This window comes from Seriola aureovittata, chromosome 14, assembly GCF_021018895.1.
Source record: "Seriola aureovittata isolate HTS-2021-v1 ecotype China chromosome 14, ASM2101889v1, whole genome shotgun sequence".
NCBI classification, from domain to species: Eukaryota; Metazoa; Chordata; class Actinopteri; order Carangiformes; family Carangidae; genus Seriola; species Seriola aureovittata.
This window is the reverse complement of record NC_079377.1, coordinates 20714584-20728601: the sequence shown is the minus strand read 5'-3', so window position 1 is coordinate 20728601 and position 14018 is coordinate 20714584. Positions and strand designations below refer to the sequence as shown.

The 14018-nt window shown below is 40.5% G+C and overlaps 1 protein-coding gene across 5 annotated transcripts in view; it reads left to right on the top strand.

Annotated features, from left to right (window-relative positions):
- kcnq5a (potassium voltage-gated channel, KQT-like subfamily, member 5a) overlaps positions 1 to 14018 on the top strand; it is a 106431-nt gene that overhangs the window by 84782 nt on the left and 7631 nt on the right. Inside the window, exons 9-14 of one of the 5 annotated variants that reach the window (XM_056395487.1) lie at positions 534 to 560; positions 5946 to 6187; positions 7406 to 7514; positions 10871 to 11002; positions 11378 to 11494; positions 13124 to 13237. In XM_056395487.1, coding sequence (XP_056251462.1) covers positions 534 to 560; positions 5946 to 6187; positions 7406 to 7514; positions 10871 to 11002; positions 11378 to 11494; positions 13124 to 13237 — 741 coding nt within the window. The remainder of the gene's footprint in view (positions 1 to 533; positions 561 to 5945; positions 6188 to 7405; positions 7515 to 10870; positions 11003 to 11377; positions 11495 to 13123; positions 13238 to 14018) is intronic. The other 4 variants (XM_056395488.1, XM_056395489.1, XM_056395490.1 and 1 more) reach the window with 4 other exon arrangements.

Below are 14018 nucleotides of genomic sequence, written 5' to 3'. Positions count from 1 at the left end.
AATCGAAAGTGGAGATTTCACTATTATTTTGATACTATATCACTGTAAAAAAACAAAAATCATAAAGTGCCTTTGATTATCCATTGGCATTTGACACACACACACACACACACACACACATGCCACATGATTCGGATTTTAACTGGCTTCAAGCTCATTAAATGTTAAAGTGATTGAAGCTTGGGTCAGGTTAAAACAAAATCCATCCAATTTGGGCCATCACACACACACACACACACACGCACACACACACACACACACGCACACACACACACACACGCACACGCCTTTCTGATTTCCGTGCCTGTCTTTCTTTCAGCTAACGCTTAGCCTTACTGTGCATGGCCATAGATTGCATGTGCTTGGCAAATAATTAACCCTCTTGAATGAAAGTTTCTTTCTTTTCGCTTCCTTTTGGCTTGATGCTTCCCATATCCATTCATGGAAACGTCTGTACAAAGCTATTTTAATCTGCTGGAATACTGATTTTCTCTCCCTTTGTCTCCTCCTCTTTATCCCACTAACCCTTGAAGGAAAGAGCAGGGCGAGACTACTTACAGGTTTGTATGACTCAGCTCATTCCTCCAAAGACACAAGCACACACACACACACACACACACACACACACACACACACACAGGCAACATGTGATGCAATTATAATTAGATTATATACCTAATGTTTTGTCATAATATCTTTGCAACTACGAAATCTGGTTTGCAGGCTTTCTTAGCCCAGTTTTTTTAGTTCCTTCATCGTTTTACAAACTGGATTTCTCATATTCTGGATGTGTCCAATGATGAATGAATGAATATATTTATCTGTTTGTTTGTTTATTGACATTTACCAGGTCATTTTGAATGGTTAGTGAAGATTGCAGTTGCCATCAGAGGGTTGGGCCACATTGATTGGTTGTTTGTTCGCTGCTTGGTTTACCAATTGATTAATTTTGCGAATGACTGAACCCTTATTTACCCTTAAGAACTAATTGTAAGGTAGAAAATGGAGGCAGCCGTGACATTGTTTGGACTTGTGCTTATTTAACCCTGAATCGAAATAGAAAAGAATATTAAAACTGAGAGACTTTACACTACAATGCTGTGTCATGAAAAATAAAAGGACAATTAGCATGTGCTTCAGAATAATAGCTGATAGTGGAGCAATAACAAGGCTGATGTGTTGTGATAAAAGGAAACCAGAGGCGTCAGGTCAACATTTGTTTACCATTTGAGTAACACTAGAAAGAAGGGCAGCTAATACATTCACTCAAGTGCTCTGCTGAAGTGCAGTCATCGATTTGGATCCTGTTGGACTGAGACAGGCAGAGAGCAATAGACACAGTGATGGAGACAGTAAGTGTTTTTACGTCACACAAAGGTAGTCGAAGCTATACAGCAAATAAATTACTCCACGAACTACTTTCAAATGAGCCCGTGTCTGCTGCCTTTCGCAGATTTCTTCTCTCTTTTTTTTATTCTATGTTCCTACCTCACTTTTCCAACTTTTTCTTACGTCTCCATCTCTGATTTTGTGTCTCATCCTCCTTTCACTGCTGTGTCTCTCTCTACACTTGACTCTCAGGCAGAGGAAGGGTTGATGGGCTTCTTTGTCTTTTCGGTCGGCGTGAGTGTGTGTGTGCGTGTGTGTGTGTGTGTGTGTGTGTGTGTGTGTGTGTGTGTGTGTGTGTGTGTGTGTGTGTGTGTGTGTGTGTGAGTGAGTGTGTGTGTGTGTGTGTGTGTGTGTGTGTGTGCGTATGCATGCACACACGCCTTCAAAGACAGGAGTCTGTACCATGTCTGTACCATGACGCACTTTTTCCATTGGGATGGTATTTATATAACTCATCAAACACAAGTCTAGGAGAGACAGAGCGAAGTTGAAAAGGGGGAGAGGAGAGAGAGGGGAGGGGAGATAGGGGATTTCAGAGAGGGGAGGAAGACAGAGAGAGATTTGTGAGTTTAATTATGCTAGTATAGTTTTTACAGTGCAGCGCTTCTTTGGCAACATTTGGGGGCCTTATGTTGAGCCAGCAGCTTCGTAGGCATTTAAACTCAAGACAGTCACACACACAGATATATATATATTTATATATATTTATATAAAGAAGTTTGTTCTCTCAGTCAGAAAACACAAGCAAATGTGCTTCTCATCCTTAAACAAAACAGGTTTTAATTATGCTTTGCTGCTTCCACAACAATATTTCTGCCCCAGAAATCCTTCTGTTTAAAGGGCTGCGTTTAATTAGGCTTTCCCTTCTTAGAAACTTTTGTTGCAGCAAGTCCAATTTACACTTGTGAAATCATAATTACACGCACTTTTATGATGCCGTTCCTTTTCTGTATGTTCCCCTCCACCAAGACAGCACAGAACACTCTGTGTTATTAGTGGTTTTACAGACTGTCGGCTGCTCGGTGGTGGTAGGTGCCGTGGTAAAGGGCTGGTGGTTTCCGTTTAAGCAGATTTGTAAACACCAGCAGTAGTAAACATTAGGCGCACCACAAAGTGCCACAGCGGACATCATGCTTAGTGTAAGTGTGCTGGATATTGGCAGTGAGAAGCAACATGAAATAAAAGATAATGGGGGTTTAACCTGGAGTTTATGTGTGTAGGCAGGTGTATCTGGGTGTGTATGTGTGTTTACACCTCTCTGTGCTGAAGTTTAATTCAATCCTGCTGAGGAAACCTCTGATTAGTCATGATCAACATGAGCAAAACTTAACAATGATTCCTATTTTTCTTTTAAAGTGTGACTCTGTCTATTTTCAGCCTGGACACTGTTTCTCATCATTTAAGGACGTGCTGAAACCTGTAGTTTACTTCCCCTGCTTCCTTAAGGGAAAATCAAACAAAGATTATTCCAAATTATCCTGCACAATTATGTGTGTTTGTGTTTTTGAGAGTGCTGTTTAGTCCACAACAATCCTCAAATAACAGCATTCACACTAAGCTAAGCAAACTAGACTAAACTGGCAAACACTCCAGAGGTCATTTAAACCACACCAAACTGAACGCGAATACAGCCAGATTTTCATTTTTCCTGACCACACTACTTTAACTTTTTTGTTGACCGCTACTTTAAACAACACTGCAGGCAAACACAGACGGACACAGTTAGGAAATTTTATTCACCACATGTCACAGAACAATCAGTGTGTTGAAAAGACATGATTTAGGTGCTTTTTCGGGGGTTGATTCACAGCTTTCCTGCATGATTGAAGAGCCAAATCCAAGCAAGCAAATATGAGTAGTTTCACACTGAGGACAGTTTGGTCAGAGCTGTTGGGAAAGAGAGTCCCGGCTGTGCACACGCAGAGTGATGCTTTTAAACGCGCTTGTTTTTGAGGGAAAACTGAGTTCAGGTGGGTTTACCCTCCACTGCGTCCCTGTTCACCCGTTCTTCGCTGAAAGATGTCACCTGCCCTTTCTCTGTGTATTTATTGTACATCAACACTGACATCAGAGAATTACTCTTCTCCTTCCTCTGCTGAACTCCTCTTTTAATCTCCTTCCTCCTCTATCTCTCCATTCTCTCCTCCATCCGTCTCTCCCTCCTTCGCTCTAGTAAGGGTCTAAGTAATGGGAGGCTCTTCAGAAGGTATACTCGGAAATATAGGAGGTACCTACAGTACTACCCAGCATCCTCTCTGCCCTGCCCTTGGCCCAATAACCTATAAGAATGACTAACTAATAGCATGGAGGAGAACAAAGACACCGAACTTTTCCTTCTTACCTCCCTCCCCAACCCTTTTTATCCCACCAAGGACTTTATCTGAGACGACCGCTGCTGCCTGCTGCCTGTCGAACGCGAACAAGACTTTACCATGTTACAAATTAAAGGGGAATTCCACCAAAACCAAAACCTTACACTGTAAAACGAGACATAGGAGACGATTAAAAAAAGTACTTCTTTAAGATAATGTACAGAACATTAGACATTAGAGTCAATGTTCTACTTTCTCAGTAAGACAGTACAGTAAGTTAAAACTCAGAGTGATACAAGGTCTAAATTCCCCTTTATTTTATATTTCTTAATCCATATTTGCCTCTCAGCCCAGCTAAAATGTCCCTATCCTCTCTAGAAACTGTTCCTAGTCCAGCCACATGAGTATCTTTTTGTTTCGCTCTCATTTTTCGTGAACAGCCATCGATTCATAGCTTCATGGCACCAGAAGTTGGTTCTCTTTGAGGATGTTGTTAGAAGCTATAGTCCCATCACTTGTAAAAATAAAACCGTTCCATGACAAATAATTAAAAAGGGATGTGAATAAAATGTCCCATTCATGAGGCTGGACCCAGTTTACCTTAAATTACCCCCAACAACACATGCTATATTTCTGCATATTTCAGCACATACATGTGCAGCTTTTCCTCATTTTACTGCATGCTCCCTGCATTACTGCTGCACTCCTCCTGTCAGCCATTTTTTGCCATCAGAGGTGGAAAGGTTGATAATAGATAATTATTGGTGTTGCTAGAAGATCGATTCAGCTCCCTCCACTGTGTTTTAGAAAGAATTTGTGGCTGTTAGTGGAAACTGTACAAGATATAATATAACAGATTCAGAACAGAAAATGGCTAGAACATACTGTTCAATAATATTTAGCTCTGCTTTGAAAATTGGTCTTCCCAAACTTCCCAAGGTCTGTAAAAGTTTTAGAATATACAAGGAAAAACCACTGCTGTTTAAGGGTTTAAAACTGAAATTCGGGTGATACAAATGTCTGGAAAAGGTGTTAAATTGTGGCATGGAAAACGTGTTGGAACCCTGCATCTCTCTCTCTCTCTCATTGGTCTGCTGCATTGCATGCTGGTCTATTTGCCTCAGAAACAAACGGTTTACTGCAGTGGTTCTCGCTGATTGAGAACGTTCTGCATCCCCTGGAATGTTCCCAAAGATCTAGAAATTTATTTTCCATTTTTATAAACAAAGATCGATTAAAATAAGATTAGACTATTAAAACTGTGTGGTTTTAATAGTAATATAATAGTATTGACAGTAAGGTACACGGACTGATCTTAAAGTTACTTCACACAGCATTTTAACCATCAGTATATAATACCATGGTGTAAGTACAGTGAACATTTGAGACCAAAACAGAGGTTGTTTTGCTAAATTTAAACCACATTTCTGTTAAATCCTGTTGCTCCTGTTGATTGATATGTGAGTAATTTGCCATCACAATCTCAGAGAGATTTATCTCTTTTTACACAGGAGGAATGTTGGAAGGAACATTTTCCGAACAGAAAAAAAAAAAAAAAAAAATGTAATGATGGAAAACACCATTTTGAGGCTGTCAGAAGCTTCTCTCAATAACGTCTCATTTGTTTGAGGTTGGCTCAAAATGAATGTGAGGATGATATATTAATGTAACCACGCTTCACAAATCGCCTTTAAAAATCTCATTAGCTCTTTATTAAAATGTGAATACATGAATAGGTTAGCGGCTGATCGGGTGGGGATTGCAGCACTTGAGGATCCAACACGGAGGGTTTGTTTTGGTGGCTTGGCGGACAGTCTGGCTTTGTTCTGGTGCTTTGGGCATGTCAGTTGGATGGATGATGTTTGGTCTGAAGGAAAAGACAGAACGCTGCCCTGTGTCTGCACTCTGAACTCTTCTCACTGTCTGAGGGGAAATTGGTGTTGACAGCATACCTTTTTTCTCTCTCTTCTTGTGTCTCTCTATCAACCCCAACCTCTGTCACACACTTTCTCTGTCAACTCCATCTTTCACTCACTTTTCCCCAATTCCCCTCACTTTCTCCCTCTCTGTCTCCCCGTCCCTCTATCCCTGGATCATCACTGTTGACCCCCCCCCCATCCCTAAATCTGACTCTTTGCCTCTTTGAATGTTTTTCTCTCCTCTATCCTTTCTGTCCTCTTCTTCTTCTCTCTCTCTCTCTCTCGACCTTTCCCTCTCTTTTTTTTCTCCCCTCCCTCCCTGCAGTCAGAAGTTGAGTTTTAAGGAGCGGGTCCGCATGGCGAGTCCTCGTGGTCAGAGCATGAAGAGCAGACAGACATCCATCAACGACCGCCAACGCTGTTCCCCTGGCAACGAGGTGGTGGGCGGCGCCGAGCTGATGGGTGGGAGCCCGGCTAAAGTGCAGAAGAGCTGGAGTTTCAACGATCGGACCCGTTTCAGGCCGTCTCTGAGGCTGAAGAGCCAGACTCGCACTGCGGCCCCAGATGGTGAGCGGGACTCTGTGTGTACTGTAGGTCCGTCTAACCTTAAAGGGCAGCCAAGACAACGTATGACAAATGACCTATTTTATATTTTATACAGTGTATGTAAAGTAACTTGATTTAATCTCTGAAACCTGCTGTGCAGCCAGGCTTTGTTCAAATCCACAGATATTCACTGGTATTACTTTATATCACAGGTCTGTAATTGCCTTCTAAATTCCTGTAATAATGTTTCCCAGGAAGAACCATGTAATTTGGTGCTAATCATTGGTAAAACAGCGATGGTGTTGAGTTGGTTTGCTTCCAATTCAATTAACAAGCTTCTAGTCACCGCACTGCAGGTCATCTCAACATGCAAAAAAATAATTCTCTGGAAGTCGAGAACGGCATGAAACGCAGCACAACTAACTGGAATAACTGAAATAACACAATTTTGTCTCTATGTTTAAGTAATTAAATTACCGAATTATATCCTAGTGGAGATCACAAAGTTTCCAAATGTACAACATGTCAATATGTCAGGCTGAATTTGGGAAAATATTGATGATGAAAACAATAAAAAGATAATAAGATGATGCAAAAGCCAATTAGAATATTTCCATTTGATGCAATGTTTTATATTTTGTCTTTTCTCTCCACGTTCTGAACATCATGCATTTATTTTTCATCAGGTGGGTGTATTTTGGAAATCTCTTAACAGGCTTGAATGACTTTCATGAAGCCCTTATGTACTTTAAATCACAATTCCACCATTCGTACTCTACAGAAACAGATGAAATTGCTGACTGTTTTAATGGCACCTCTGTTTCTCCCCCTAATTCCTCGGTATCATTAATTTCAACACATTTTATAACCTCAAATCATTATTCACCCTCTTTCCATTTTCTCCTTGCTTTTCTCTAACTCTTTCTCCTTTTCTGTGTCTGTCTCTCCGTCTGTGTCTCCCACTCTCATAATTGTTGGCAGCATTAAGGATATACTGTATATATCCTTTTCTCTCGCCTCGCATAGCTGAGTTGGCGAAACGCAGACCATTCCTAAAGATCCCATCCAAGCGAGGCATAAATTTTCACCTCTTAAAAGCCAAAATAGTATCAGTTTGAAACATTCTTGGAGACTCCTGTCAAGAGCCGCTATGCAGAAAGTGTTTTATGAATTTTAAGACTGGAAACGATTTTGCACGGCGCTACATTTATTGATGAAATGGCGGTCTGTCTCTCTCAGTGGACACAGGCATGACTACGGAGGACTCCTTTGATGAAAGGGGCTGCCATTGCGATGTTACAGTGGAGGATCTATCGGCTCCCCTCAAGGCTGTCATCAGAGCGGTCAGGTGAGCTGCTACTGCTGTTAGTCTTTATATTTCAGGTCTTTTAGCCGATGCTTCCAACCAAAGCATCTTTAAATCACCACAGTCCTAGAAACGTTAAAAGAACTCCAAGGGGGAGTCGCTCTTTAAACTTTTAACCAACAGCAATATCGTCTTCTGCAGTTACATTAGGACTTTTATTCTGTCAACCACATCCACTCAAGTCGGATTTTCCACAGCTACTGTTTCCATTTGTTTCCTCCTTCTTTACAAAAAATAGTTTATTTTGAAAAAATATTAAAACAGGAGGAAACAGCTACCAGAGTATTTTCTTGTCTGAGAGCAGCGACTTCCTGGAGTCTCCGCTGGTTGCCTAGCAACCTCATGGTGATGACAAGACTCCAGAAAGATATTACACCAGGCTAAGAAACAGTCTGGCCCTGACCTGTTTCCTCCACCTGGAATCTGACGATCTATTGATTATCTATGTGTGTTTGACGGTTTATTGGACTCAGTGGTATTACCGATCGATAGGATGGTAATGCCATTGAAGCCCTTCTGCTTCTCAGACTGACGGTGTTATTTATTTCTATTTACTTTGTGGCTTCTTGGAACTGATAAAGGGCATCCTATTGATCAATCACATAATTTAAACTCTTCCCTCAGGACTTTTTTTTCTCTCATCTGTGTCCATAGATTCTGAAACCACGGTGACAGCTCACTGAACTCAGGGGTCAACTGATGATGTCACTAGTTGATGACATTATAAGTAGTGCAATTGTTTCCTGAAGTTGAGCCCTTGTTGAAGTCAGGTCAAGTTTCCTATTGATTGATTGATTGGCCGTCTGTCTTTCTTTATGATCTATATCTATTGATCAAAATTAGATAATTGATTCAGTGTGTGGGTTTTAGATCACTATATAAACTCAACCGCTCTGTGAAAATGGCACCAACTAACACAAGGATACACTGCTACAGTATAAGGAGCCAATAAGCTGCTATATGTATTTTGGTTTCATACACACAAACGAGTAAAAAAATCAGGTGAGGTAATAGTACTAGTACTGGTACTGGTAATCCCAATATATGTCTGTTGAAGAAGGTTATAAACATAATCCATAATGTAACACAAACAACACAGACCCCTGTCCTTCTTCCCCCCAACTCTACATGTAACTCTGGACGAGACAAACATACATGCCACCACGAGTGCTGGGGCTCACATGATGTTTGGTTTCCTCAAGCGATACTTTTTTAAAAATGTATTTCTCTATTTTTCTTCTCTTTTTCCTCCATCTCTCTGTCTTTATCTATATGACCTGCTGCTGGGTTGGAGGGGTTTTTCAGAGATGGGTACAACAGAGTTTTTTGTTTTGTTTGTGTGTGCGTGTGCGTGTGCGTGTGCGTGTGCGTGTGTGTGTGTGTGTGTGTGAATGAATGAATGACTATTGGTGTGTGTATGCGTTTCAGCAGAAACCTTCTGTCTTACACCGGCACCCTGTGAGCGACTGTTTTTCCAACTGAGGCCGACTGTTCTTTTGAATCCACTGCTGCTTCTCACCCTCTTCATATTCTTCATTGTCAAAATGTCCATTTTCAGCTCTCAGTAAAGCAGGATTTCCCTTACAGATTGTTTAGAAAAATTAAGCTCTGGTTCAAATATTTGCTATCATTTTCTAAAGAGACACATATCTGATGTTTTGTGAATTCTTCTCCTTATCGCGGTGAAAAGGCCTTTTTTCAACCAATGAAGCTGTTTGTGGTTTTCAGCTTTGAAGGCAGGGTGACAGTGAGTCATAACTGTAGCTACATACCTGACGCCTCTGACATGTTTTCCTCATGAATGTGGTTTGAAACTGTAATACAAGATGAAAGTCCAAGCCAGGGTCGTTGGGATTTGCAGTTCGTTGCCTACTAATCCTCCGCCGTCAGTTTCTGAGTCTATCTGTAAACAAATATTTTTGTATCTCACCAATCATCTAAAATGTTTCCTCCTGTATTACTCACTCCAGCCACACTTTTTTAATCTCTCTCTCTTCATTTTTTCCCTCCTTCTACAGTTAAATCATTCATCATACATGTATATCACCCAAGCATGAGTTTGGGCATGTTTACTCAACATAGGCTGTTAAAGAGATTAATATAAGGAGTATGTATTTACATTTTTTTTGACAATATTATCAAAACACATACAGATGCTGTCCATATGGACCACAAAATCTTTTCTATAAATAAGTTTTCTCATCTGCACAATTAGAGCTAGCAAATTACATGTGCACATCTGTTACTAAGATGTACATTTTTTCACACACTGAGCCTTTATGAATTCGTATTTCTAATTATCTTCAATAATGTTATTTGCTGTAATTCATCAGTATTCATCAGTCATCCTGTGATAACTTTCTCGACCCCCCTTAGTGTACAGGTGGGGGTACCATCTGACCCCCACCTGTACTCTATGGGTGTCAGGTGGGTATAAGACAGTGTGTGTCACATCCAACTTTCTCCAAATCAGATTTGTATTTTTTTTTTTTACCATTGTAACAGAGACTGTACAAGTTATGTAACAATGTCCAGTGGAGTCTTTTTTGAATCCACTCGACACAAATCAAATCGCTTTTTGTTTGGTTTTTTTGCAATGTCCCCATTTGCAGGTTTGAAAAATCCATCATGTAGAGCACACACACACACTCACACACACACACACACACACACACACACACACACAAACACATGCGCACACACAGCACCTCTACCAGCCAACTCCGGCCACCCTGCCCACCCAGCAGGCCTCCTCATGGGTAGCCGAAGTCCAGGGCTTTCCCAGGGTGTCAGGTTGAGCATTGGACACCCCCTCCCCTGTCAGGACTGTTATTACAGAGGGTCAACTGTCACCATTGTTTCCATTTAGATAGTGAGAAAAACAGGCAACTGGAGACAAGCAGAAGCCATTTGGGAATCTAAATGAATCAAGAGCATAGATCCCCTTACCTGTATCAATATTATTCACTCAGCAGTGGGTCTGCTCATCAAATACAGGCAGATAGAGGATTACACTTCAAAGTCATTCATTTTAGTTGTTGTGGATTTGACAAGAGGACCAGGGAGCTTTGGTTTCCTATTAGATACTCCTTGAGGTATTTGAGATTTTGATAATATTTTTTAATTACACAGCGTAAGAAAAATTTGAAATTTAGCAAGGATCATTCTGTGGATTTCTCATAGATTCTGCTGCCATCTAGTGGTTAGTGGTAGTAGTTACACCCTTTTCCAAGTACGTCATTCCTTAGGTCTCTTGGTGTTACAATATTCTGAACTGTGTGTGTGTGTCTGTGTTTGTGTGTGTGTGTGTCTGTGTGTCTGTGTGTGTGTCTGTCTAGGATCATGAAGTTCCACGTGGCAAAGAAGAAGTTTAAGGAGACGTTGCGTCCATACGATGTGAAGGACGTCATAGAGCAGTACTCTGCAGGACATTTGGACATGCTCTGTCGCATCAAGAGCCTTCAGACCAGGTCAGGACACACTGGAAACACACACACACACACACACACACACACACACACACTTACGTACTCCACACACACTCAATGCAAGTCTCAAAGAGCCGGTTTGTCTTCCTGCATTAAAAATCATTATTCTCTACATATTTAGGCCTTGTTCACTGGGTTTTGAGTTCACCTTTCTTCCCGCTGTCTGATATGTTTCCGTAAATGTTGCTGCAGCTCCTGCTAGTTCTATAGAGGTTATAGATCAATTCATAGATAATCCTTTTAAATAAAAATTTTCCACTTTCCACCTTCATCTCACCTCCAACTACTGTATGTCTTTCTTACCAAGAGTGTGTGTATGTACAGTATGTGTACATGTGTGTCCCCTCTCTCTCCCAGACTAGACACTGTAGTGGGTCCCCCGCCAAGGCCTTTCAGCAGTCGCGTCAAGACCTTTTCCTCTCCCTCCCTGCATTTATATTACAGCCAGGCCCGGAGGAAACAGTCTGCACCGGGGTTAGACCTGCCCTGTCACCTGCCCGCCGACTGCTCCCCTACTAACGTCACAAAACTGTCGTACTTGGGTCAAACAGCGTGCATTCACCTATCTTTGGATATATCAACAAAAAAAAAAGCTTGTAGCTGCTTGTAAATAATATATTTGCACAGAGGATGATTTATAGATTAACCATGATGAAATGTTAAACATGAACTCAACATTGTGCCGACAATCAAGCTGCTGTGTAAACTTTTTCACACGTGCTTTTCAGGCGTCAAACGTACGCTTTCATATGCCTTCCCATTTCCTTCAGTCTGCATGTATTCCCAGAAAGATGGGGTTTACTGAAAGTGAGACTGTATAATTTTGCCAAAAAGGCCTCCACCTACAAGTGCTATTTGACCCAAGTCTGGCTGTGGTTTAATTCTTCAAAACATGCTTCAACTCTATTGCAGAGGTCGTTGGGCAGCTCAAACATTGGATTATGAACTTGGTTTTACAAAGTTCATGATACAGATGTGACATGATGGGTAGAAAGTATCTGGCTGTGTTGGTCTGGGACCCACTTGTCAATACTTGTAATTCATCTTTTTCATTTCACTTTTCCAACAAGGGAAATGCTCCTTTAATTAAGCCTTTTGTGGTTTTCTTATTTGGGTATTAGGGTAAGAAAAGTACTGTACAGTGTTTAAAATGTGTGATAATCCTGATTTGAGCCACTTGAAGACCTCGTGTAGAGTTTGATGTGTAAGTGGCTACAGACATAACAAGAGCTACTCATTGCTATTTTTTATTATAGCTGCATTTTGTCATCTTTTAAAAGCCCCAGTTGAGAAATTTAATGATTTGACTTGTTTATTCAAATAAATTTTTTGTCATCTTTTGTAACTCATGATAGAAAAACAATATTTTTCTTTACTTCAGGCTGTGTCACATATAGAAGCTTTATTTTTGGCATTTCATTTGACAATGAAAAAAAATTACTGGCAAAACTAGACGGCAGGGGGCGCTACAATGCAGTGATGGACTGAGACTTTTATATTCACAGGCCTTTATTTTTGTAAGAGGAAGTCTGTTTTTATGTCTTGGCATAGACTGATATGGTGTTTCGTAATGAACTGCAGTTCTGTAGATGATGTTTTTCACAGTAGTAACATAGTGCTTGTTTTCTGTATCTGTGTATATGTATGGAGTGTGTGTGTTGGCTGTAGATACACACAGACCACCGGAGTGCTGCGGTGTACTTCTACTGTATCTCTAGACTTTGTCTTTACACAGGAAGTTTTTCACAGTTTTGATCTGTGGATGACAGAACAGCAGATGTAGACCTAATGTCATGACAAGAAAAGTGCAAAAATTGAAGCATGTTTTCATCAAATGATGTCAATCCAATTAAAACTATTGATGATTACTACTAATCACTGGCCATTAATGACAATCTAAAAATATGACTATCAATATTGATCTTCAAAAACCAACATCCAGCCCACTTTTTCATCTCTTCCTTCCTCTCTGTGTATATCTATATGCCAGTGTTATTTATTGTCAGTGAGTGGGTGACTGATTTGTTCATTTGTCCACCTGTACTTCAAACCTCAATGTGTGAAAGATAGATGTATCTGACTGAGTATTTCTCCTGTCTTCAGACAGGCCAGTGCAGCGGGCTCTGGTCCCGGCCTGAGTAGCCGACCCAGGAACATGTCCTCTCCTGCCCTGCATTATTATTACAGCAACAACAGGAAGAAGCTCCCTGGCTCGGGGTTACTGTCATTTCACTTCATTTGAGTTTTGCCCACAGTATAATCACATTAGTTCCCTCTGTGGTGACCATTAGTTTCCTTGCAGTCCTGTGAATGGTTTGACTGACTGTGAAATGTAACAATGTAACCTAGCAACTCATTAGGATTAACTTTCCTACAGTACCAGATGGGTGGAGTTTGCACAAGATCATGCAGTGAGTCCTAGAAGAGTTAAGACAATCACACAAAATAGATACTGAAAGTGAACGGCTTATTAAAGTGAAAATCACATTACTACAGTTTATATAAAATTGCATTATTCCAATGTGTTAAACTCCACCCACTTGGTAAGGTTTTAATCAACCCTGTCTGACACATAAAAGCATTTTTTATTTAATGCAAATGTATAATAACGTGTATACACGCAGACAAACACACCGTCGCTACATTAGGTCTCATGCAGGGGAGGGATTATTGTGTGGGAGTGTTGACTTATGTGTTCAATTATGGCTGTGTAATTAATTCATGTAGTTTGAAGCAGAGAGAACAGAGTAATCAGTATGGTATATTTGCATGCTGAGGTGTACAATCATTAACTTGTACAATCATTAACTTTACTAATTCAATATTATTATAATGCCAAAGAACAAGGAGGATGATCTGATCAATGCTCTGACATTAAAAAGGCCGGCTGCAGGTTCACTGGTAATTTGAATGGAGCACTGCATTTTTCCTTTCACTTGATTTTCAAATGGAAAATGTTTTTGTTTCCTTCTTTCTTTTTTTTTTTTTTTTTTTTTTA